Source organism: Camellia sinensis, chromosome 13, assembly GCF_055761805.1.
Source record: "Camellia sinensis isolate YWXY chromosome 13, ASM5576180v1, whole genome shotgun sequence".
NCBI classification, from domain to species: Eukaryota; Viridiplantae; Streptophyta; class Magnoliopsida; order Ericales; family Theaceae; genus Camellia; species Camellia sinensis.
Window position 1 is genome coordinate 124,026,538 of NC_138973.1, and position 25,217 is coordinate 124,051,754.

At 33.4% G+C, this 25,217-nt stretch overlaps 1 protein-coding gene across 2 annotated transcripts; it reads right to left on the minus strand.

Annotated features, from left to right (window-relative positions):
• On the minus strand, window positions 1-25,103 carry LOC114269659 (2-alkenal reductase (NADP(+)-dependent)). 2 transcript variants are annotated; one of them, XM_082903328.1, is made up of 6 exons: window positions 24,654-25,103; window positions 24,086-24,263; window positions 21,824-21,990; window positions 9,855-9,937; window positions 420-525; window positions 1-301 (listed from the first exon to the last, which is right to left on the minus strand). In XM_082903328.1, the coding sequence occupies exons 1-6, from the start codon at window positions 24,885-24,887 to the stop codon at window positions 257-259; spliced, it is 813 nt and encodes a 270-aa protein (XP_082759454.1). In that variant the 5' UTR covers window positions 24,888-25,103; the 3' UTR covers window positions 1-256. The 2 variants fall into 2 exon arrangements, with proteins under 2 accessions (XP_082759454.1, XP_082759453.1); XM_082903327.1 differs by having other exon boundaries at window positions 1-525.
• Between the last annotated feature and the right edge of the window lie 114 nt (window positions 25,104-25,217).

The following is a 25,217-nucleotide window of genomic DNA, read 5'->3' on the forward strand; positions in this document are numbered from 1 at the left end:
TATTCATAAGATTCACTTAATTATACTTAATTTCACATAAAATTTCACAGTAAGCATTTAAATGCACAGAATGAGGGACTGAAAGTATACTAGAAACACATACGAGGGTCGAGTTATTACACATCTAATACTCAAAATGAGTTCTAAACATCTGCTGTGATTTGAACAATCTTTTTTCCAATGTTATCACCGCTAAAAAGTGCCATAAAAGCGGTTGGAATGCTTTCCACGCCATGTGAAATGTCCTCGAGCACCTTCATTTTCCCATTGCGAAGGTGATCAGCAGTTGTTGAGAGGAAATCTGCATAAACATTCATATAATCGGTACTTAAGAAGCCTTGGATAGTGATTCTCTTATAAACAACATCAATCATGTCCGGTGCAGCTCGTTTTGTGACGTCTGTGTACTGAGAGATTACCCCACAAGCTGCAACTCTACCAAATAGGTTCATGTTGGAAACTGCAGCTTCAAGCATATCAGCTCCCACATTGTCAAAATATATGTCAATGCCATCAGGGAAGTACCTGTAAAATAAATAAATGTAGTATATAATAACTTGAACTTTTTATGGAGAGAATATATAATTGTTTATAGGGCACTTTGGCCACTTGTTCATTTTTAAACTTTTAGACCAATATCTCCAAGTTTTAGTCTTTTGGAGTTAAAATGATATCTATTTGTCTAAAAAGACACATTGTCCAAATCCTACCTATCTGTCTGTCCAAATGTCATTAATCTGTTCATCTATCTATCCAAATGTTACACAAGTACACACACACACACACACACACACACACACACACACACACACACACACACACATATATATGTGTGTGTTGGAAGTGATTCCAAATTTCCTTCATGTTCCTTGTCCCACATTGATTTCTTATTAGTTTTCTTACACCTTTTATACGTAGACCTTTGTTATTGGGTAAGGGCCAAGACTGTAGGGGAGACTATGCAAGATTTGGGCCATATGTATGAAGTTCATATATATATATATACATGCATACTTGTTGGACGGGCGTGCATGTGAGCTAATACAGTATATATATATGTATTTTTCCCTCTCATTGATTTTCTGTAAGATTCATTTCTATTTGTAATTAACTATAATTAAGTAATTAACTATCTGTTTCATAATTCAAGGGATTTTGACTGATTCATAATTCAAGGAATTTGTTTGATCAAATCCTTGATTTATTCTTACCTTACTTTCAAACTTGGAATTACATATATACATATTTCTAGTAGTTTAATATACAGAAAGAGTTCTCTTTTCTTCTCTGTTTTTCCCACACAGTTTCTTGGTTTCTTTGGATTATTTCTTAGACGAGTTCAAGTCTTGCTTGGTGAGTGCACACCATCAAGACTCGCCGTTGTATCCAGGAGAACGACCGCCAGCAGCTATTTGCACCAAGTGGGGTGAAATCGTTTCTTAAGGACAGCAGATTGACTTCCGTGCCTCGGTTCCATTCTTTCTCTATTATGTATTCTGCTTTATCTTCTAGTAGCTATTTCAGTTTGTTAATCAAGCAGAGTTTTTATATATTTTTCCAACAATCTTAAGAAATGATTTTGCATGATTAATAAACATGAATTTTTTTTTTTTTTTGTTGTTTCTGTTGTTTGTGATATGACCAAACTAGAACCCTTTAATGGAAATCACTACAAATGCTAGTCTGAAAAAAATCTATTTTTTCTCATGTCTCTCAATGTTGATTACGTTCTGTTTAATGATCAAATTCCTAATGATGTTTTCAAATCAGCTCGAAGTGAATTCATTCATTTGTATGACAAAGATAACAAAATCTGTCGTGGTCATATTTTGAATTTTCTTTCCAACTCTTTGTTTGATATATATTGTGGTTACAAATCTGCAAAAGAGATTTGAGAATTTTTGAAAAGAAAATATTCAACAGAAGATGCTGGTACAAAGAAGTAAGTGGTGAGCAGATTTTTAAACTTCAAGATGAATGATGAAAAATCTGTCATCGAGCAAATTCATGAATAACATAATATAGTTCATGACATTTTGGCCGAACGAATGAACTTAGATGACACCTTTCAAGCTATGGCACCTATAGAAAAGTTGCCACCATCTTGGAAGGATTACAAAAATTCTCTCAATCACAAGAAAAAGGACCTCAGTTTGGAAGAAGTTATTGTTCATGTTCGCATTGAAGAATCCAACCGGATGAAAGACAGAAATGAATATGCTCATGAATTCACATCAAAAGCAAATGTGGTGGAGGTGAAAAATACAGCAAGACAACATAATCACCATCATTCACACTATGGGAGGAACTTCAACAAAAAAATATATATATATGTAAAGAACAACAACAACAATATCTACAACAATCACAACCACAACAATCATTTTAGAAAACCCGATGGAGTTTTCAAGAAAAAGAGAGGATCTTGCTTCGTTGTGGTAAGATTGGTCATCATGCTTCGGAATACAACAACTGGAAAGGCAAGGAACCTCACCAACAAAAACCACAAGCGAACTTGACTGAAACTGAAATAATAGCAACGGTTGTGTCTGAAGAAAATCTTGTTGGCAACATGGTTCAATGGGTGGTAGACACTAGGGCTACCCTCCTGTAGCAATAGAAATATATTTGCTACATATCAGTCTATTGGTGATGGTGAACATGTTTACATGGGAAATGCTAGCACTACTCACGTGGTTGGTAAGAGAAAAATTCTACTTAAACTCACTTTCGGTAAACCTCTTGACCTAAATGACAATTTTCATGTGCCGGATATGCATAGAAATTTAATTTCTAGATCCCTTCTTAACAAGGTTGGTATTAAATTCATGTTTGATTCTGATAAACTTGTGCTAACTCATAATGGGGATTTTGTGGGAAAGTGATATTGTAATGGGGGTTTATTTGTGCTGAATATTGTCTCTGAAAATGCTAATAAAGCTAGTGCTTCCTTTGCTTATATTGTTGAGCCTATTGATTTGTGGCATGCTAGATTAGGGCACGTAAATTATATTTCAGTTAAAATAATGAGACAATTAAATTTAATTCCATATTTTAAAAATTGTGACACATACAAGTGTGAAATTTGTGTAGAAGCTAAATTTAACAAGAAACTTTTTAAATCTGTAGAAAAGAATTCAGAAGTCCTAGAGCTTTATACATAGTGACTTGGGGGACTTTAAAAATTATATGAGCAGAGGAAGTAAAAGATACTACATAACCTTTGTAGACGATTGTTCTAGATTCACTAAGGTATATTTGTTAAGAAATAAAGATAAAGCAACTGAGCATTTTCTGAAATACAAGGTTGAAATTGAAAACCAACTAGATAGGAAAATTAAAAGAGTTAGATCTGATTGGAGAGGGGAATATGATAGCAATCAACTTAAATTGATGGCATAATTCATGAAACCATTGCACCTTACACTCCTAAAAAAAATGGGATAGCATAAAGGAAACATAGAACACATAAGAATACGATAAACGCAATGCTAATTAGCTTTGGACTAACTTCTAATATGTGGGGGGAAGCAATATTTTCAGCATGTCACATTTTAAATAGAGTTCCACAAAAAAGAACGCATAAAACCCCTTACGAACTTTGAAAAAAACATGCACCAAATCTAAAACATCTTAAAGTGTGGGGGTGTTTAGCCAATGTCGGGCTTCCAAGTATTAAAAGAGGTAAAATTACTCTTAAAACCATAGACTGTATTTTCATTGGTTACGCTCTAAACAGTGTTGCCTATAGATTTATTGTAATAAAAAGGTGAAAAAGATATTATGGAAGCTAACAATATAATGAAGGCAAAAGATGCAGAATTTTTTGAACATATATTTCCTATGAAACAACCAATTCCTAAACAAATTCATGCAGCTATTCGGCCTAGTCTTAAGACCGAGGAAACATCACAAGATTTAAGACGTAGTAAGAGACCTAGAGTGGAAACTAGTTTTGGACCAGATTTTGTAACTGCGTTTATCACTGAAGAAGATCCTAAAACTTATGACGAAGCCATTAAATTCGTAGACGCCACTTTTTCTGGAAAAATGCTATAAATAGTGAACTGGAATCTATAATGGCTAACCATACTTGGGAATTAGTAGACTTGCCTAAAGGATTTAAAACCATAGGCTGCAAGTGTGTGTTTAAGAAAAAAAATAAAAGCTAATGGATCAATAAATAAATTTAATGCTAGACTAGTTGCTAAAGGCTACACACAAAAAGGAGTAGATTAGTTTGGCACATATTCCTCTGTAACTAAAATTTTCACTATTAGACTGTTAATTGCAATAACGTCTATACATAAACTAGTTATTCACTAAAGGGACAAAAAATAACATTTTTAAATGAAGATTTAGAAGAAGAAATTTATATGGCTCAACTAGAAGTTTTTGTAATTTGAGGACAAGAACAGAAAGTATATAGACTTGTAAAATCTCTGTCTGGTTTAAAACAACTCCTAAACAATGGCACGAAAAATTTGACAAAACATTAATATCAAATGGATTTGTAGTAAACGAGTCAGATAGCTGTGTTTATAACAAATGCTTTGGTACTTCTTGTGTGATTATATGCTTATATGTAGATGATATGTTGATTATGGATACTAATTTATGCATTGTAAACGAAATCAAGGCTTTCCTATCTTCAAATTTGGACATGAAAGACTTAGGAGAGGTAGACGTTATCTTAGGGGTCAAAGTAATTTGTGAATCAACTGGCTTAGTGTTGTCACAATGACATTATGTTGGAAAACTCCTCAAAAAAAAATGATACCCTATTAAAACCACATATGATCCTAACCACCATCTTAAAAAGAATGAGGGAGATAGATTTTCACAATCTGAATATGCCAAATTCATTGGTAGTGTTATGTATATAATGAATTTTACTCGCCTAGACATTCCATATGTTGTGAGTAGACTTAGTAGATATACACACAATCCTAACCGTGAACATTGGGCAGCCTTAACTAGACTGTTAAGATACATGAGAGGTACTATGAACCTAGGTCTTCACCATATAGGATACCCTGTTGTATTAGAAGGATTTTGTGATGCTAACTAGGTTTCAGATAATGGTGAAACTAATTCCACTAGTGGTTATGTGTTTACTCTTTGAGGTGGTGCTATATCATGGAAATCATCCAAACGAACTTGTAAAGCCTCTTCTACTATGGAATCTGAATTTGTTACTCTAGAAATGGTAGGTAATGAAGATGAATGGCTAAGGAATCTCTAGCTAATATTCCTATATGGGAGAAGCCAGTCCTATCTATCTCATTGCATTGTGATTCGCAAGCAGCAATAGCTCGAGCAAACAACAAAGTGTATAATGGAAAGAAGAGGCACATTCGACTAAGGCACAACATTGTTAGAGAACTTATAAATAATGGTGTAATAGCTCTTGAGTTTGGGCAATCAGAGAAGAACTTGGTAGACCCTCTGACAAAAGGGCTCACTAGAAAAGTGATGTATAATACATAGAGGGTAATGAGACTTAAGCCCATTAAGTAAGTCACCTGTGATGGCAACCCAACCTATGTGATTGGAGATCCCATGAAGCAGGTTCAATGGATAAAAACAACTGACAAAGAGGCTCAAGACAGCACTACTATTTAATTGTCCCTCCCTATGATGAAAATTATAGCAATCCCGGGTTTGTCCCCTTTATGTACAGTGTTCCGGTCTTAGGTTTCGTGGAGTTGGTGGTTGTGTGTCCTATTGTCATCCTTTAGATTTCGTATGTCTGAGTTTTAGGATGTGTTGGGCGTGTTTCGAACAGGCTGGTTGAGCCTTAGTCCCTTTCCTTGTTGCCCAGAGTTTTGGTTATACGCTCGAGCGGACCATATCACGCTCGAGCGGAGTTTTCACACTTCCAGTATCTGTGCCTCTGCAAAACTTCTGCAGATGTGTTTTTCAAGCTTGAGCGGGTTTCCTTACGCTCGAGCGGGTCACGCTCGAGCGGGTCTGTTGGCGCTCGAGTGGGGTGTTCATTGTCTGCGAAAGTTCTGAGAGGGGGTAATCTGCGCTCGAGCGAACTGGTTTTCGCGCTCGAGTGGATGTATTCTGTTCTTGTGTCTTGGCGCTCGAGCTGGCCTTCTTGCGCTCGAGCGGGTCCAGTTTTTGTGCTTGACGCTCGAGCGTTCTATTCTCCGCTCGAGCAGATCATGCGTATATCAGTTGGCAACTGTGCATTCTTGAATCACTTTTCAACTTTCACTCTCTCTCTTACTTTTCCGAAAAGCCATTTTTGAGAGCTCCTCTCTCTAGAATCTCCCTTCTCTCTTAGGATTGATCTGGTTAGAGTGTTCTTCTACCCTTTGACCTTTACAAAAAGTGTGTTGATCGTCGAGGGCTACATTTTCATCTGAAAAGTTTGGAGTTTGGAGCACTTTGAGTTTGGTCCTCTCCTCCGTTTTAGCTCTAAGTTCGAGGTAGGGATATCCTACTCCATCTTATGAGCTTTGTCTTTAAATTTTAGTATTTCGATATGTTGGGGGTTGTTGGGTAATTTCGAGAAAGTTTGGAGGCCTTTGTGTAATTTTCAAAAGATGGGTTTTCAAACATATAAACTCTTATGTATGCAATACATTGGAAAATGGACTTGGTGTTGGATTGTTGATGAAAAAGGAACCTTAGGGTTGGTATTGTGAATTTGGGAAAAAGCCCTAATTGCATGATAAATTAATTGGTATAATTAATTTTGGGAAATGAGAAATTGAATAGGAAATATTCAAATTAGAATGGTATGGGATTAAAGGGTGTAGTTGGATTAATTTATCACTCACCTAGGTAAATGTTGGTATTTTATCCATTTGGTGCATTTATTTCCTGTTTAGAAATAACTGCTTGGGGCTATCGGTGGAGGATAGTCTTGATTGTTGTAGACAATGCATGATGATTAGGCAAACTAAAACTAATCAATTGAGTATGTTATCGAATATAGCGGTTGGCATAATACACCAAATTTTGTATTGATTGATTGAATTTGTATATGATAATTGCTTATATACATTGTTTTGTGTGGGAGGAGATGGGGGATGTACTCCACGGTTTAGGGGAAGATGGGGGATGGACCTCTAGACCGGATCTTGTTTGACATTGATACAGCACTACAATGTGTATCGTTTGTGAAGTATAGAAGTGTTTCTATGTTTTGTTGATACAACACCAAAATGTGTATCAATTGTGAAGTGTTCTTGTTTTATTGGTACAGCACTGCAATGTGTATCATTTGTGAAGTACATAAGTGATTTTATGTGTTATTGATACAGCACCAAAATGTGTATCCATCATGAATTTCGAAAGTATTTTAATGATTAGTTATAATCTCATTAAATTGTTTGGCCAAGTTCTGAGCCTTGTTTTCAAACTTAGAGTTGAAAAGGAAATGGAAAATGAATTGTAACATGGACATGACTGTCATGAAACTGTAATACGATATAAGTTGGAATCTAAGTGTGAACCATCTATCGAATGCTGTTATTTTTGTCATTGTTTATAGTTGGTTTAGTATATTTCTACTGGGCTGTGGCTCACCCTATATGGGACATCATTTTCAAGTTCAAGTACTATGCTGCCCCCGAGATCTTAGTTTGGATGGTCGTGGGAGTTAAAGACTTTTTTGTTAATTTTTGTTGTATTACATGTAAATTCAAGCCAAGGGCTTAATATATATTTGAGTTAGTACTCTTCTTGTTGTAACCAAGTGTTGACTTGGAAAGCTATAAGCCCGTAGGGCATTTGCTTTTGCTGTTAACATGTAATAAATTTGTAAGTAATACTCTGATGATTGTAATATACTATCTCTTTTCTATATCTTGATTGTATGATATTATGGGTTTATTTTGAGGGCGTTACAAAAATAGTGTAAGCTGCTAAACTAAATAAAGATAAGCAAATGCCTCTTAATGAACTCATAGCCTGTAAAGGTGGTGTGAAGCATTACACACTTGATGGGTTCATCTATGTGAGTCTGGAGGTAGGGCCGCCTCCTATGAGAGTTAGGGCTAATTCTCTAGAGCACTCATGAAAATCCAGGTAAGGCGCATGGCTTTATTGCGCCAATCCAAGAACTCATCATGAATACTAAAGGTGTGTATGCAGCATTGCTAGATCATCCAAAAGGTGGAAGGTTTAAGATTTGAGTCACCTTTCACCTATGATCTACATTCTGTAAACACTAAGTGTCGATTCAAGCCACAAGACATCGACATCAATGCATCTCAAGTTAAGCCCAGAATTTTTTTTTTTTTTTTTTACTTCATTATTTATTTAATTTTGAATCATGTGGGGGATTGTTAGAAGTGTTTCAAAATTTCCTTTCTATGTTCCACATTGATTTCTTATTAGTTTTCTTACACCTCTTATATGTAGACCTTTGTTATTGGGTAAGGTCCAAGGATGTGGGGGAGACTATGTAAGCTTTGGGCTATACGTGTGAAGTCCATATATATAAACACACACGCACATTGAATTTGGACTCGGATGGTTGGCCGCGCGTGTGAGCTAATACAATATATACAGAAAAAGTTCTCTTTTCTTCTCTATTTTTCCCACACAGTTTCTTGGTTTCTTTGGATTATTTCTTAGATGAGTTTAAGTCTTGCTTGGTGAGTGCATGCCATCAAGACCCACCGTTGTATCCTGGAGAACGACCGCCAGTAGCCATTTGCACCAAATGGGGCGAAATCATTTCTTAAGGACAGCTGATGACTTCTGCGCCTCGATTCCATTATTTCTCTATTATTTATTTTGCTTTTATCTTCTAATATCTAATTCAGTTTGTTAATCAAACAGAGTTTTCATATATTTTTCCAACAATATATAAATGTGTCACCTATCTATTTATTTATTTGTCCACCTTACTATCACTAGCCACTGCCATCGGTACTGATGACGACTTTTCCGACATATTCTTAGCGCCAAAAAAGATTAATTATTGAACCTAATGTTATATGTCCCCCATAAACCCAAAAATATAGACAATTTGTTTGGAAAAAATTTCATAAAAATAACTTACTCATTCCACAAGGCTCTTGCTAAAAACATAATATGATATGGGAGAGACTATAACTAAGCATAATTTCACCTTATTTTATTTTATTATATTATTAATATATATGTGTGTGTGTATGTGTATTTGGTGGAATTGTTGATTCTAGTGATTCAATTTTGTGCCATAATGCTGGAAACAAATAACACTTGTCAATGCTTGACATCACAATCGTTTTTTCCTTTATCATATATATGTGGATTAGGATTACCCCTTTGTTTTGAGAGTTAGTTTGAGTGTTATTATTGAGGAGATTATTAGTGAGAGAACTAAGAAAAATTATTTATTTGTGATATATTTTAGTGAGGGGATTGACTATATGAAATATCATAAATACCCTTTGTGTTTTTGATATATTTTAATATTAAAAATTATATTTTATAAATATTTTTTGACCTATATTATTTTAATATTATATGTATAACAACGTAATGCCCAAAAAAAAATACACACAAATTCACAACACACAACATGGGCAAAACAGTCTTTTTGCCAAGCTAATCCCCTCACTAGTTTTGAAATCAACTCTTGGAGGCCTTTGCTAACCTCTTTCTCCAAGACCTATACTAATACGAAGGGACTACCAATCCCAATCTCCACTTTGCAAACAAACATATTTTTTTGTGGTCCTTACTCACTATGAATCCAATCTCCGTCATCTCCCAAAACAAACAGGGCTAGTTCACTAGTCTCGCCCCCAACATAAAAGAGACTAGGTGTAATTTACCAAAAAAATAAAAAATAAAAATAAAAGCTAAAATAAAAAAAAAGAAAAACATGTAGAGTATCAAACCTTTTGAGAGTTGACTTGAGATCTGTTTCTTCTTTGTAGTTGAATGCATCATCAAAACCAAGCTTCTCTTTAAGCAATTCCACCTATAATCCAAGTTATCACACACTCATAATTCTAGGAAATGAAATTATTCAGAACTAAATTTAATGACAATAAGACTCCATTTGTTTATGTCAAAAATCCTTTTTGTAAAAGAATTTTTTCATTTTCTTAACATTTAATTTAACAAAAAATAAAAGTCATCTAAAAATATTTTATATAATCAACAAAAAATGAGGTAAATTTGTGAAAAATATTTTTCGAACCTAATGAGATATATATCACACAACCATCACCCGACACTACTGTCGTCATGATCACCACCACCACCACGACCATTCTACTCACACCATCACCACCACCCACACCACCCATACCTAGGGATGTCCACAAGCAAGTTTGGGGTGAGTTTGAAGTCCCCCGCTCTAGCCATGTGTCATATTGGGGCGGGGCAAATTGGGTTGGTAGTGGGGGTGGGGCGAGAGCAGCGTGGGTTAGTTGGGTTAGTCAAGAGTGTGTGGACTTAGTAGTCCCATTTTAAAATCGACTTCGATGATCCGAATCATTTACGTTTTAGAACTTGTTGAATAGAATATTCATGTAAAAAATCTAGATGATTGGATATCAGTAGTTGTATGTTTGAATTATATTTGTTTTAGAAAAATAGACAACAAATATAATTTCAAGAATAACTATTCATTTTTTGTAATATAAATTTGATTCAAACATATAGCTACCAATATCTAATCATCTTGATTTCTTACATTAATATTCTACTCAACGAGTCCCAAAAAATGAATGGTTCGGATTATTAAAATTGGTCCTAAAATAGACCTATCAAACCTAAATGCTCTCTCAAGTTGAGATGCCCAACATGAGAGAAACCCAAATTACCAATAAATTTTTGGAGAAATTACCAATAGGTTCTACTTTTGAGACTTATTACCCATTAAGTCCTTTTGATAAATTTATCAAATGATAAAAATATTAGTCTCTTGTTTTTATGAATAAAGTTATGATGATAAGTTTATCAGTCTCTTGTTTTTATAGTTATAAATTTATCAATTAGGACCTGTAGGTAAATAAGTCTAGTTAATAGGACTGATTGGTAAGTGCCCCTAAGTTTTAACAGTTGGATTTAATTCTCATCAGGTCTTATTGAAAATAAGTCCTAAAAAAATCGTCGGTAAAAATATTTTTTGTGATGATTTTTTACATATGTCGCTAAAAATTGACAATTAGTGACATTTTTCTGTGACGAATTTTTTAAACTGTCGCTGAAAGCTAAAAATTAGTGACTTTTTGTGACGATTTTTTTAAACTGTCGTTAAAACTTATAATTATTAACATTTTTTTGACAAAATTTTCAAACTGTTGTTGAAAATTAACAATTAATGACTTTTTTTAATAGTGTTTCATGAAAAATGCCATTAATTATCGTAGAACCTATTGGACAATTAATCCATCTATTAAGACCAACACATAAGTCCTCCTTTAGTAAATATATACGAGGTAGGGGCAAGTTAAAATGTGACAGGTAAAACAAAACTCATCTCAGTCCCACTCGGGGGCTGAACTAGGATTTTAATTGAGGGAGGCCAAAATATGTCTTCTCTTTCAGATTTTTTTTGATATATGTATTCTCATAACAGTACAATTAAGAAATACCAGAATATTATTCAAGGCAAAATCCAATTTACCCTTTTGTGGTTTGACGCTAGAGTACTTTACCCCCTTATCATTAAAAAATAGTCAAAGAAGCCCCATATAATTTTGAACTAAAATGCAACTCTAACACCGTTAATAGTAGGGGTGCTCGCGGATCGGTTTTCGACAGTTTAGTTTTCCGTTTGGACCTGCCCACATGTCTGTGGTTTAGGAAAAATTGAACCCACAATCGCTCGCAATGCGGTTTGCAGTTTCTGCAGATAAGGTTTGCAAATGTGTGGTCAGTTGCAACCAGGTTGTGGATTGAGTTTTTTCCTTTAAAATTTGTTTTTGGGCTTGTTTTTCTCCAATTTTTAAATATTCTTAATTGCGAGAGATTCAACACTATCCTCCATTAAAATTGGATTACAAAAAATTAGAATGAAAATTAAATAAAAACTAACAAATAAAAAAAAAATCACATAACTAGATTTGCAAAAAATCGAAGAAATTTCAATTGAAAAATAAGTATTTTAAACAAGGCAGTGAGTGATATTATTATAATGTTATAATGTTATTATAATGACATGAAAAAAAGTGGTTGATTATCAGTGAAGAGTATTACAAAACTTACATTAAAATCTGACGGTCCAGATTTTTTTTTTTTAAAAAAAATGTACACCAATACGGGCGGGTGAGTGTGGGTGCGGGTAAAAACCGCAACCCACAAAATAGAAAATCCTAGCCTGCATCCGACCCTAATGATTCTGCGAAACCACCCAAATAGATGCACGCGGTTCAGATTGGACGATTTTTGTGGGTCGGATTACCCTATGCCCAGTCCTAGTTAACAGTAAATAGGAAATGACATTTACACCCCTTACTATCTTCTCTTGCTTTTCTTTGGTGTGAACTCTCACCATTGCTACAACTCACTAGATGCAATCAACATTTGCAATTACAAGTATGTATAGATGTATACACTTGAATCTAACAACGATCAAAAAGTTTGTTACAAATTAATTTCAAATTAAATCACATAATTCCAAATTAAATTTATTTAACCATTAGAAACTTATCAGCATTACAACAAAATTGACTTTTTACGGCACCACATCAACGACATACAATAAATGCACGTCATAGTTTTTCACTTTTACGATTTGCTTTTTTTGCACGTCGAAAATACTTTTCCAACCACAACGTGTCTATTGCGTAGGCCGTGAATAGTAGTAACGATAATTTTTTTACGGCTTGTAATGTTTGCCGTAAATAATAAAACTTTCTATGACATGCATATGGCATGCCGTTAATACATCAACTATATACGACACACATACGGCAGCCGTAAAAAGTATTGCACTTTTCACAGTGCACAAAATGTATGTCGTTAAAAGTTTTACACTTTTTACAACGCACACAATGCCTGCCATTAAAAACATTTCCTTTTTACGACGCACAATGCATGTCGTGTATTATATGTTAAAAAAAATAGGCGCCAAGTTAAAATTTTCTACCGCCAATTAAACCAAAAAAAAAAAAAAGGAAGAAAATATTAGAAAAACAATATATACATCAACTATTTGGCTTTTGACCGATTCTAATCATCAACTGTTCGAAGGGTTTCAATCTCTATTCAGCGGCGAGGGAGAAAGATCAAACGACGCCGATTACGACAGCGGTGGTGGAGCTAGTGGTACGGCCGTCGGACAGCGGCGGCGGTGGCGAAGCTAGTTACGACAGTGATTACGAGCCTGGCGAGGTTCGTCGAGATCCACCTCCGTATTCTCGCTCCGATCGATTCTTCGATAACCTGGTCTATCCTTGCTTCTACATCTTATATATATATATGCTATTGTTATCATTTCCCTAACTTATCTCTACTTCTGAATCATTTCCGTATCTGTGTTGTTTTGCTACTAAATTTTTTTTTGGAAACCCTTATCTCTGCCAACACTCCACCTCTGCCAATAGCAATGTTAGGGCTTTGCTCTTCTTTCTTCAAAATTTTTCTTCTATTTTGCTTCAGACATCCAATTTTGGTACCATACTCAGTGTATATCTCTCTTTGTACCCACCTCTGCCAATAGCAAGGTTAGGGCTTTGCTCTTCTCCCTACGAAATTCTTCTTCTATTTTGCTTCATACATCCAATTTTGGTACCATACTTACTACAATTAAATCTCTCTCTCCATGTATATCTCTCACAAATTGCATCTATGTTTGGAGCATGTACTTTCCAATGTTTTCTATAGTGTACTTTCCAATCTTTCTTTGTTTTCGAATGGAGCATGTACTGTAGAAAGGAATCTCTACCTCTATCCAACAACAATGAAGGTATATTAACTCTGTTTGTAATTATGAGTTTAAAAAAAAAAATGGCCCATGCCTATGCCCATTATATTTAATTTAATTTTTTAAGAAAAGGGTTTTCCCCCATATTTACCTGAACAATTGTGCTCTAAGTTGTGGTCGATTGTTTATTTTTTTGCCTACCAGTTTATTTTTGTGGTATTTATTTGTTTGCTATCATTTGAATAACCATCTATTTACTTGATGTGAATTTGCTTGCATCATCAATTGATAAAGAAAAGCTCCCAAGGAAGATTTTGAAGCTCAATCCTACTGCCTACAACTACATGGTGTTGATGGTACTTGAAGTTTTTTTCTAGGGCTATTGTGTCCATTGATGGCATTGATTGCTTTTTAGGTATTATAAGTGCTTTGAGTTTTAATTATATGTAGATTTGTTTTTATGAATTTTCTATTATTCTAATAGATTGAAAATTTTGGGTATACTATCATAGTGCAAATCATCTCTCCCTATGTTTGATCAACATAAATCCTATTTCACTGTGTTTTTTGGGGTTTGCCATAATGCTATCAAATTGCAAGTTTTTGGGTTCGCAAATTATCTTTCTTACTTTTTCTATTGAATTGCTATAGATTGTACATCAATATTTTTTCGTAATTACCAATGACCTGTACTAACGGTAAATTTTTTTTGAATTGGAGTTGGATAAATACTTTGTGATTAAGCTTTTTTCTTTGTGATGAACCTTGTAGAGATCTCTTTGTTTTTAGTATGATTTTTCCTGTATATTTATGCATTTAATTTTTATTTTTCCATAAAGGTTTAAGATTTATAATTTTATGATCATTCTTTAAAGCAAACCAATTATTTGCAATTTTTTGTATAATATTTCTAACAATTGAAGTGAGTTAATATGCCTTCATTGCCATTGTATAGAGATTCTTCATTTCTTTTGATAAACTGCAATGGTAACAAGGCTTCAATTTCATGCTTTGCTATAGCTTACTATAGGAACCAAAACCATTCAATAGCTAAGATTTAGCTCAAGGGCCTCAATCATGATGGAAAAAGATTGTAATGATCAACAGCATTCAATTGAATAGGTCATAATTTATGAAAACAATAAGTAGCATGCTAAAATACTCTTAAATAAAAATCCTTTCTATAGTACATGTTTCATTAGTTTCAAATTAGGACCTTTCATATGCAGGTAGGATAGAGTCATGGATGCTAATGTTAAAACCTGTTCTTAGTTCTCTTAGCATGCAAATTGATCATTGAGATGCAGCATATTGTTGTCCCAACTTTAAAGTCAAGTTTTTATTGTTGCATCATGCAACTAAAGTGCTTACTTTCTGTTGCAAATTACAGGTGGGTCGGAAAAGGAAAAGACTACAGTAGCAAATGTTTGGTGATATGGACTATGTGATATAGTCTTTGTTTGTCATTGTTTGTCGATTGTTAATTTTCAACTATTCTTTTGTTTCTACTGAATTTTGTTCTTCTTTACTTGCATTTGTATGAGTAAAAAAAAGGAATTGTGTCATCCCTGCTTTCAAGTTTTTTTGATGAACATGCAATAACTTCATAGTGTCCATCACATCACCTCCACCTCCACCATTTTTGAGAAAATTTAGCCTAGTGAGTTGCCTTTGTTTATACACCCCTTGCAGCAACTTCATATGGTCATTAACATTTTTGCAACGCAGATTGTAATATAACAATTTCATTAGATAGTGTCTTTAGGCGCGGACAATCTCTAGTATATATATATATTAGAAAAAGAACATATACATCAAGGCCAACCAAGTTTTTAATTTTTTAATTGTTAAACCAAAGACAAAAGTAGTTTTTTTTTTTTTCAAGTTTTTGGGTTTGGTAAAAGTGACTTCTCTTTTGGAAAAATAAATTGTTACATTTTATTCTCTTTGTTGTTTCGAAGAGGCAGAAGCAAAACCCTAAAGATACTTGCTTGCAAAACCCTAACCCTAACCCTAATTCAAGTTCTAGATTGAGGGTGGGTTCTTTGAATTCTAGGTCTGGTGGGTCGGTATCGATTGATTGTTTGAAGAACAAAGAGGGTGGGGTTAAAGAGGAAGAGAATCAAGAAAACAAAAATGTTGATGTGGGTGGTACTGAAACTTCGTTTGGAGAAATTGTGTTGGGATTTGAAGGTACAGAGAGGTGGGTTTCTCGTTTAATTTTTTTTTTTTTTAAATTTGTTAAAAGCATCATTCTTTGATCACAGTTACTTTTCCCCAAAAAGGGTTTTCTTTGCACTGTCGGGTTGCTGAGAAAATGTGGGAAAGGACGAAATAAACATTTTTGAACCTATGTTTTGGAGATTTTTTTTTGTGTGTGAAAATGGGCTTTCTTCATCCTTTATACTGTGGAAAATGGTAGTGTAAAGGTCAATTTTATGCCTGTTTGGTTGTGGGAAATTGTAAAAAAGATAAACAATTAAAATTCATATATTTTTTATATTTGCATGGGGAAAAATTTTATGTGGTTTGAGAAAGGAGAGTGGGTTTTAAATTTGGTTTTAATAGTTTGATGTCGGGACTATAGTTTTTTAAGTTGGTCTTTAGTTTGGGGCCTTATTTCCTGCTCTGTTTGGTTACTGAGAAAATGCAAGTAAATGAAACCAAATCTTATTTTTCCATTGTTTTGGAGTGTGCGGAAAGATGTAGGATCCTTTTGTGGGTTTAGTGTTTGAAATCCATGTTTATCAATTAGGTCCCCCTTCTACAAATACTTTGGTGGAAATTGGAAATTGGAGTTTTGAATATATTTATACTTCTTGTTTCCTTTTTCTTGTTTTCATTTATCTCTATTTAGTCTAAGGCAAAGGGCTTTCACACACTGTTTGGTTGTTGAGAAAAAGTTGGGTAAGAAAAGAAACTATAATATGCTCTACTTTCTTTTGGATTGTTTGGAGGCAGGAACTTTTACTCCTAAGATAACTACTCTTGATTAAGTTGATGTCCTCTATTTGTGTTGCTTAGACAACCATTTCCATTTTACTCTCTCTTTCCCAGGTGGATTGGTTCTTTTAGAATTCGAGAACCTAATAATTATGTGGTTGTTTGTGTTTTCATTTTTACTTTCTAGTGTTAGTGTCTTAAAATTGTTGTTGTTTTATTCGAACTTCTTTGTTATGTTTTTCATGTATTTTTTATGTTTGAAAAATATATACCTGTGTCTCCCGCATCATGGTGTTACTTTTCTTTAATCTAAATGAAAACTATTTCCCTTTGTGATATATTTTGATTATTTAAGAGGGTTTTTTTGTGTGCTTTGGGAGAGATTATCTATGGGTTAGTATTTGGAATGGAATTCACGTGAAAATTGTTTCTGTCCTTGAAGAAATGGATTTAAATTTGGCCGTTGAAGAATTGAAAGGTTGAAAGATTCTAGTTGTTCTTTGCTCCTCTGTATATACTGATCTATTTCAAGTTTTATTTATTTTTTGATAATTAAAGATAGTATTGTATTGTTATATCAGTTTCAAGATTTTTCTTTGGCTTTTTGCTTGACCCTGGTTTATAAAATGACTAACTATTAGAAATTTGTTTTATTGAAGTGTGTGTATATATATATATTAAGAAGATCATATATGCATGTGTATTATAGCCTTTTTGCAGGAATCTTGGTGATCAAATCACTTCCTAGTGGAAAAAGGTTTCTCATTACCTTCACATAAGCATGATCAAATGCATTTGGTGTGTAATCTTTTTAAAGTGCAAAATTATAAATGATTAGTAGGGCCCTGCTTCATAATTGGAGTAGTGGTTCAAAGATGAAAAATAATTTGCTCTGAAGCCATGACTACCAAAGTTAAAGTTTTCAGCTTTTAGTTATTGGCAGCTTGCTAATGGCTTATAAATTTCATTCTATATCAATGTTAGTTACAGAAAGCTTAGGATCAGTTCTCATGGTACAGGAGACAGTTGATTCATTCATAGCTTTTTATTGTTCTCTCTCTCTCTCTCTCTCTCTCTCTCTCTAGATGTTAGTTTGATTGTAAAAGAAAATACACATTATCTTATAGGAGCACCAGGGAAAGCACACCTTGCAGTTTGATAAGAGATCCAAAGAGCATAAGAACCCCTAATTCTACCACTAGGCCTACTTGTTCAACTGAGGCCAACAGGAGAGTGTAGAATCCCTTGATGATTTTATAGGCATGTCAGCCTAGAACTTAGGAATTTAGATTTTGTGGTTCTCTTATTTCCTTTTGTTGTTGTTGAAAGCAGTTCTGTTAATCTGTTGCATTACCTTACTGTTATTTTGTGTTGGTGTTTTTGGTTCTTTCTCCATTGCTAATACCTGCAATGGCAGAGAAAGTTGACTTCTTGAATTAATAAACCTCAGGCAATGATGACTGTAAAGCGTTATGGTCACGGTGTTGGGGCCTCAACAATTGGGAAACCTACTTTGCATCCTGCTACCGTGGATTTGAAAGGCAAACCATATGAGTATGTCTCTCTCATGATTTTTCAAATGCTTTCTTGACGTTAGATTATAATAATAATTATTATTTTGTGTTTTATTTTCATTCCTTATTTTGGGTTAAGGGGTTTAACCTTGTCTTATTTCTGCCTTTTAACTGTATTGATCCCCATTCCATTTGTCATGTAGGTCTCTCGCAGACATGTCGATGAATGTTACAAGATGATGGTAGGCATGATGGTAGGCATGATGGTGCTGATCCGGGAGCATGCTATAGTTCAGGAAGTAGGCTATAAGGTTCACGAGTCAATGAAATTAGTAATAGCTTGTGATTGAATTAGATACTAGCGAAAAATTAGAGAAAAAGAAAAAGATTAGCTTAGGGATTATTCTTATAGTTCCGTATCTTATGTATTTCCTACCAAGTACTCAGGTAGAATTACATCACATTGTCCCAAAAAGCGCCTAAAGCTACTAAAACTTGCCCAAATTTCTTCTATAATGGATTGAAAGTTTCTTTTTAAACTTGTAAATAATAGACTCTAATTTGACTTGGACTCTTTATTTTGGAACTTACAATGGTAATGGATAAAACCTATACAAACCTAAACCTCATACATAGAGATCATTTGACATAATTATGCAAGTCCCAAGTAGGTGCTACATTGAAGTAGATTAATTCCATCTCTTCCTCTTTTTAAATTTGATTTTTCTCTTGAGCTTCTTATGAACTAGATTTAGTAACAAACTATTGAGACCTTGAATTTTTGCTAATTTTTCATTATGACATTGCTTTTATGGGGCCATTGAATTACCTTATAAATTTTGGAAATGTTTTGTTGATGTTTTAAAATTTCTTGATCATTTCTTAATACCTCAAGAAATATTTTTGTTCCTGAGTTGTTGGTTTTTGTACTGATGTGAAGTTTCCTTTGTCATGCAAACAAGAAATACAACAGGGTTAGTTGTTCTAGCTATTGCTGCAGGTTTAAGTGCCTTAACACATACATTGGGCACCCTTGTCTCCGTGATAGGAGCAAGTGGATTTGTTACAGCTGCAACTGCTATAGGAACTGTTCTCTGTAGTTTTAGATAATCTCTTAATAGTTGTCGACATGTTTAGAAAGTTAGATATACATAGTTTTGGATGGGTTAAACTTTTTGTACAGTTTAGAACTTAAGGATATAGTTTTTGAATGTTTGGAATGTATAGATAATTGTTGAATGTTTATAATTTATGGATATAGTCTCTTTTTGATGTTTCAAACAATATTTTGGTGATTAATTGATGTTTTGTGATGCTTGTTTGTAATATTTGTTAGATTGTACAAAATTGGTCAAATAGAACCTGCTGAATTTTAAAAAAAAAAAAACTGCATATTCTACGACAGGCATAATAAGTCGTTGTATTACATATTTTATGGCGTGCAATTAGCGTCGTTATTTGTCTCACCAATGAATGGCGTGCAAAAGTAGTTGTAGAAAAAGTAACGACGTACAAAATCTGTCGTTAAATAGTTTTTAACGGCGTACTATAGCATGGCATGGAAAAAGTAATAACGACGCACAAAATCTGCCAATAAATAGTTTTTAACGGCACACAGCATGTCGTTGAAAGTGAATGACTTTCTATGACTAGTCATAATATGATGTGCGCTGCACATCATAGAAATCTTTTTTTGTTGTACTGCAACAACAATCACTTTAATTTCAAATTAAATTTTATTGACAAGGTGAAGTATATATATTGCATGTACAGTGACCGTGGAAGAATATATAGAAAGAGGGGAATAGATAAGTCGGCAGGGAGAGAAGAAACCTGAGATGGAATTCCGGCCATGGAGCTGCTGTAGTGACATCGACGACATTCTGATGGTAGTAAAATTTTGAATTTCGGTTGAATATATGATTATACATATGTTTTATATATATAAGAAAATTTAGGTTTAGATAAGTTAATATATATATAGATTTGGGAATTATGAATAGCATGAATTAAAAAGGGGGCAGCAAAAAACTTCATCTTTAGTTTAGATTTGGACATTGAAGAGGAGGTGGTGGTGATGATTATGGGGTGATTGGAGTATTAAGATTGGGGTTTTGAAATGAGAAGAAAAGGTATAAAGGGTAAATTTGTCCATTAACTATTTAATTGAACTTTGACTTTATTTTTATTTTTTTGGAGCCCACTTTCAAAATCAACGCATGCTGTGGGGAGGTTAAGTGTAAAATGGTTAAACTTACATGGGACCTTTTTTTTTTTGACTATTTTTGAACGATGGGGGAGTAAAGTGCTCTAGCATCAAATCCTAAGAGGATAAATTGAATTTTATCCTATTATTTTTTTAAAAAATATTAATTATAATTGATATTAATAAAATATTCCACTACAATGATATAAAATGAATGTTCATTATGAAGTCATTATCATTGCTCTCACCTAAAATGTGAGAGGTGAATGAAAATGATGTTCTAATAAAAAGCATAAAAATATGCAGAGAGTAAATAAAAATGATGATATAAATTGTACAGTAATGCTAAAGACGAATAATTCAGATATAGAATAATATCAAGAAAAATAATGTTTGAATCTCCACCACACAAGAATTAATTCTAGATAACATATTATTTTTTCTTCGTACTATACTGTGTCTGAATTCTTAATCTCTAACATTGCTTTTTGGTTATATTTAATTACATTACTCTTTGGTTATATTCAATTATAAAGAGCACTTGAAAAAATTGGGATAAGTAAAAAAAATGGAGGAGTTTTCAAAAGCCAACAAAAAAAATTTATTCAGATTAGGATCAAATCAAATTTATTTAGAATTTAAAAATAATATACTAATTATATTGTAAACACTCAAGATTATACAGGAGTATAAGTAAAATTTTATATATTTCGGGAGGGGCCACGGCGAGGCCCGGTCCCTTAACAATTCCGCCCCTTGGTCCCACTTCCTTATCGGAGTGAAAAAGTTCGGAAAAAAAATGGAGTGGGTTATACCGGTGGAGTTGGATGGAGAAAAATAACCATTCATACCCACACCATCATTGTCAAAGAACCAAAAATTAAAAAAAAAATATTAGGCAAATTACACTGGTGGTATTAATATTTTGGCTCTTGTGTCATTCTTATCCATGTAATTTAAATTGATTTGATTTTGACCTTGAATTTATGAATTTATTTCAATCTAGTCTAATTGATTGCAATTGTTAATATTTTTTGATAATAAAAAAAAAAATGCCCACATATATGGCATGCGTTATGTTTTTATAGGTAAAATTGTAAAGTTGTTCGATTCGATGATTTAATTTCAACCAATTCAATAACTATTTGTATTCAAAAATCCTAATCGGCATTATCAATTGGATCAAATTAATATAAAATCTAAAATTAAGCATGAAAATAAAATTAATTAAAATTATAAAGACAAAAATAATATAAGAAGCAAAATACAAGACTATCCGTATAATTCACTAAAAAAAAATTTAAAAATAAAAAATTGGAGGCAAACCTTTTGTTTGGATCCAGCACAGCCGACAACATAGCATCCAAACAACTTTGCATACTGACCAACCAAATTTCCGACAGAACCAGAAGCTGCAGAGACAAACACTTTCTCTCCCTTCTTCGGCTTACATACTTGGAAAAACCCTCCATACGCTGTAAACCCACTATATCCTACAACACACCAAAACACTTTTTAATTATATCATAAATTACAAAAATCAAAATATAAGTTATATCAATGCTACTCAAAGGAAAGAGATTGGGTATTTTGGAACTTTACAAAAACAATATAATAAATTTAACAAGTTGTCAATCAAAATGTAATAATAAACATGCATATTTATAATAATAATTAAAAAAAAAATGCATATTTTAAAGTCCAAGGTTGTATTTGACCATTTTGATTTTGTTCGAAATTTTAAATAAAATTTTAAAACGCTTTCGGTTTCTCATTAATGAGTTTGGATGGTGTGAGTGTGAGAATTATTTAAACTCAGTTTTTAATTTGGGAACCAAATTGTGAAGATTAAAAAATTAGAAACAATAACAAAGCACATACTTTTATGTACCATTGAGTGTAGTTAATCCTAATATGAACTATGTGTGTGCATTTATATCATTGATCTTTAGACCTTATATTCAAGTACCCAATAAAATAAGAAAGTCTAAATACATAGAGAATCAAACACATAATAAACACAAAAATATCTCACAAATTTACAAATGTCTCACGACAGCAGAAAGTCTATGTTTAGTTTTCTACATTTCTAACATTGCTCTAATTAAATTACTGCGCTGGACTTTGGCAAAACAGTTGACATCACATGAGACAGACCTCAGCAAGGACCAATTGCTCTCTATGGCCATGTGTGATTCACTCCTGTCAACTATGTTCACTCAACAGAAGATGCTGCCAACAACTCACAATTTATTTATTTTTGACACATTATATTTGATATATAAATCTACATAAAAAATAAAAAATAAAAAAAAATATTAAAATTAAAATTAATTCATCAAATGGATGCTTGCTGGGTACATATTGCTAGATAACTCTTTGGAACTCTTTGGCACTATATGAAGTAAGTAATTAGCTAGGTACATATTGGTAGATGTTTGCTGGGCCAGTCCTGGCTAGATATCATACCTACCACGTAAGCACTAATTGATGATCGCTATAGGCTATTACAAATCAATAAGTATAAAGAATTAATATGGACGAAAACTTTATGGGGAAGAATTGTTTAGTGGAACAGAAAAAACAATTTACATAAATATGGAAGGGTGTAACTAAGAGTTGCACCCTCAATATTTGAGTTGAACCCTTTCACAAAATGGGTTGCACCTCTTATGTTTTGTTAAATTTTTTTGGTGTTACATCCTAAACTACAATTCTCCCAATTTTATAGTACACACCATGAAAAATGTGTGTATCATATGTATCATTTAAGATTTTTGTGACATTTACTTATGACTTATTGTATTATTAGTTGTGACTTGGTTGGTTATGATTTAGTTATGTCTCATCTATGACTTGGTTAGGTTATGTTAGTTATTGTGGTGTTCGTTATGACTTAGGTCTCGTTTGGCAAGTTAGGTTGGGATTAAAATAGTCAATGAGTCAAAATATCCATTGACATCACTTTCTCTACTTTTTTGTATGTCTTTCATAAAAAGTCAAAAATTAATTAAAATAGACTATTCCCAAACACTGCTTTAGTTTTGATTAATTGTGATTATTGTTTTGATTATATTTTCGTGTGTTTGGTTATGACCCTAGGTTATAATATATTGTGGAATTAGTTATGGCTCAGTTATGTGATTGTAATTTTGATTATGATCTATTAACAAAAAGTGATTTGATTATATTCCTTTATATTATCAACACTACAAAGTGTCATAACTTACATATTTTTTGAAAAACGTGTATTTTAACATTACCCAAAATAAGTAATATAATGTTAAAGGAAAATGTTTGGTGACCCGAATTTTGTGGTTCGAATGGCTCGAATGTGTCAAAACGATGTCGTTTTGCATCCAAAACGACATCATTTTGAGTGTTTCGAGCCATGACTTTTCGGGCCACTTATCATCGTTGAATGTTAAAATAGTACAAGAAAAGTTTGCACACACGTTTTGGTAATTATTTTGGTTAAGCCACTGTAGTTTCCCATTAATAATTTGAGATAACTAAATGATATTAGTGTTCAATAAAATTTTTGTAATTATAAGTGGCTTTATTGAGGAGTTTGAGTACAAAAGTTACCAAAAATTCCGACATGATAGGAGAGTGGAAAGCCCATGGTGTCCAACTTATTTAACCTGGCAGCTCCTTTTATTACGCTGTACTCTCCCCAAGTGATAAATCCAGAAACCAAATCATCCTTCTCAAAGCCAGGGTGCCCCGAAGCCACAACTCTCCCCAAACCAATAGCATCAATGGCCTGTCCACACCCATAACCAATATATTAAGCAAATTGCAGGCAAAAGTGCCAAAAAAAAAAAAAAAAAAAAAGGAAAGAAGTCAATCTCTAATCCTAGAAATTAGTATATGATGTAACTCTAAAATGGAATGGTTTTTTTAACCTCCCAATGAAACGATCATTCAATTAAATTAGTGAGTGATGATTTTATTCTCAATATAAATTCATTATTCCATTACAGTCTCATTCCAATAAACCAAGTATTCCATAAGGTTAGCACACAAATTTGAATCCTGTGAAACGCTCGCCCCCATGTCCCCCTTCCCTTGGGACTATCCTAGGGATCGATAGTCCCGATAATTACCCATTATATACAAGAACAAAAAGGTTTGTATGTTTAGTGTGACTCACCTCACCAGGAATAATGCCAACTGCAGAACTGTGAGCTTTCTGTGAGGAGCTGTAACTCTTCATCCTGTTTAGTTGGTAAGGATCCATTGATAAATAGATGGTTTTGACAATAACATCATTGGAACCAGCCTGAACTGAGAGAGAAATTGATTCAGTCTTGAGCTCAAAGTCAGACTCTTGTGGTGCACCTTCTATGTGCCTCTTAATTGTTATGAACTTGTTCATAACTTCCATTATTCAAGGTCTTTTCAAAGCTTACTAATTCAGATGTATGAAGAAGAAGAAGTAGAAGAAGAAGAATATGAGCTACTTGTTCATATACAAGGTTGGGAAGATAAGATAAGATAAGATATGCTTTTGTCAGCCTCAGCTTCAGCTTCAGCTTGACCACAAGGTTGGGCAGATAAAGATGTTTTTGTCATGATAAGACTTTTTCGTGTAGGGTGACCCGTAAATAATTGGAAATATATATATATATATATATATAAATATAGGGCAATTCGTGCAAGCGCTCATCATATGTATTTGTGTAAATTTTTACAAATATATATAAATTGCTTTACA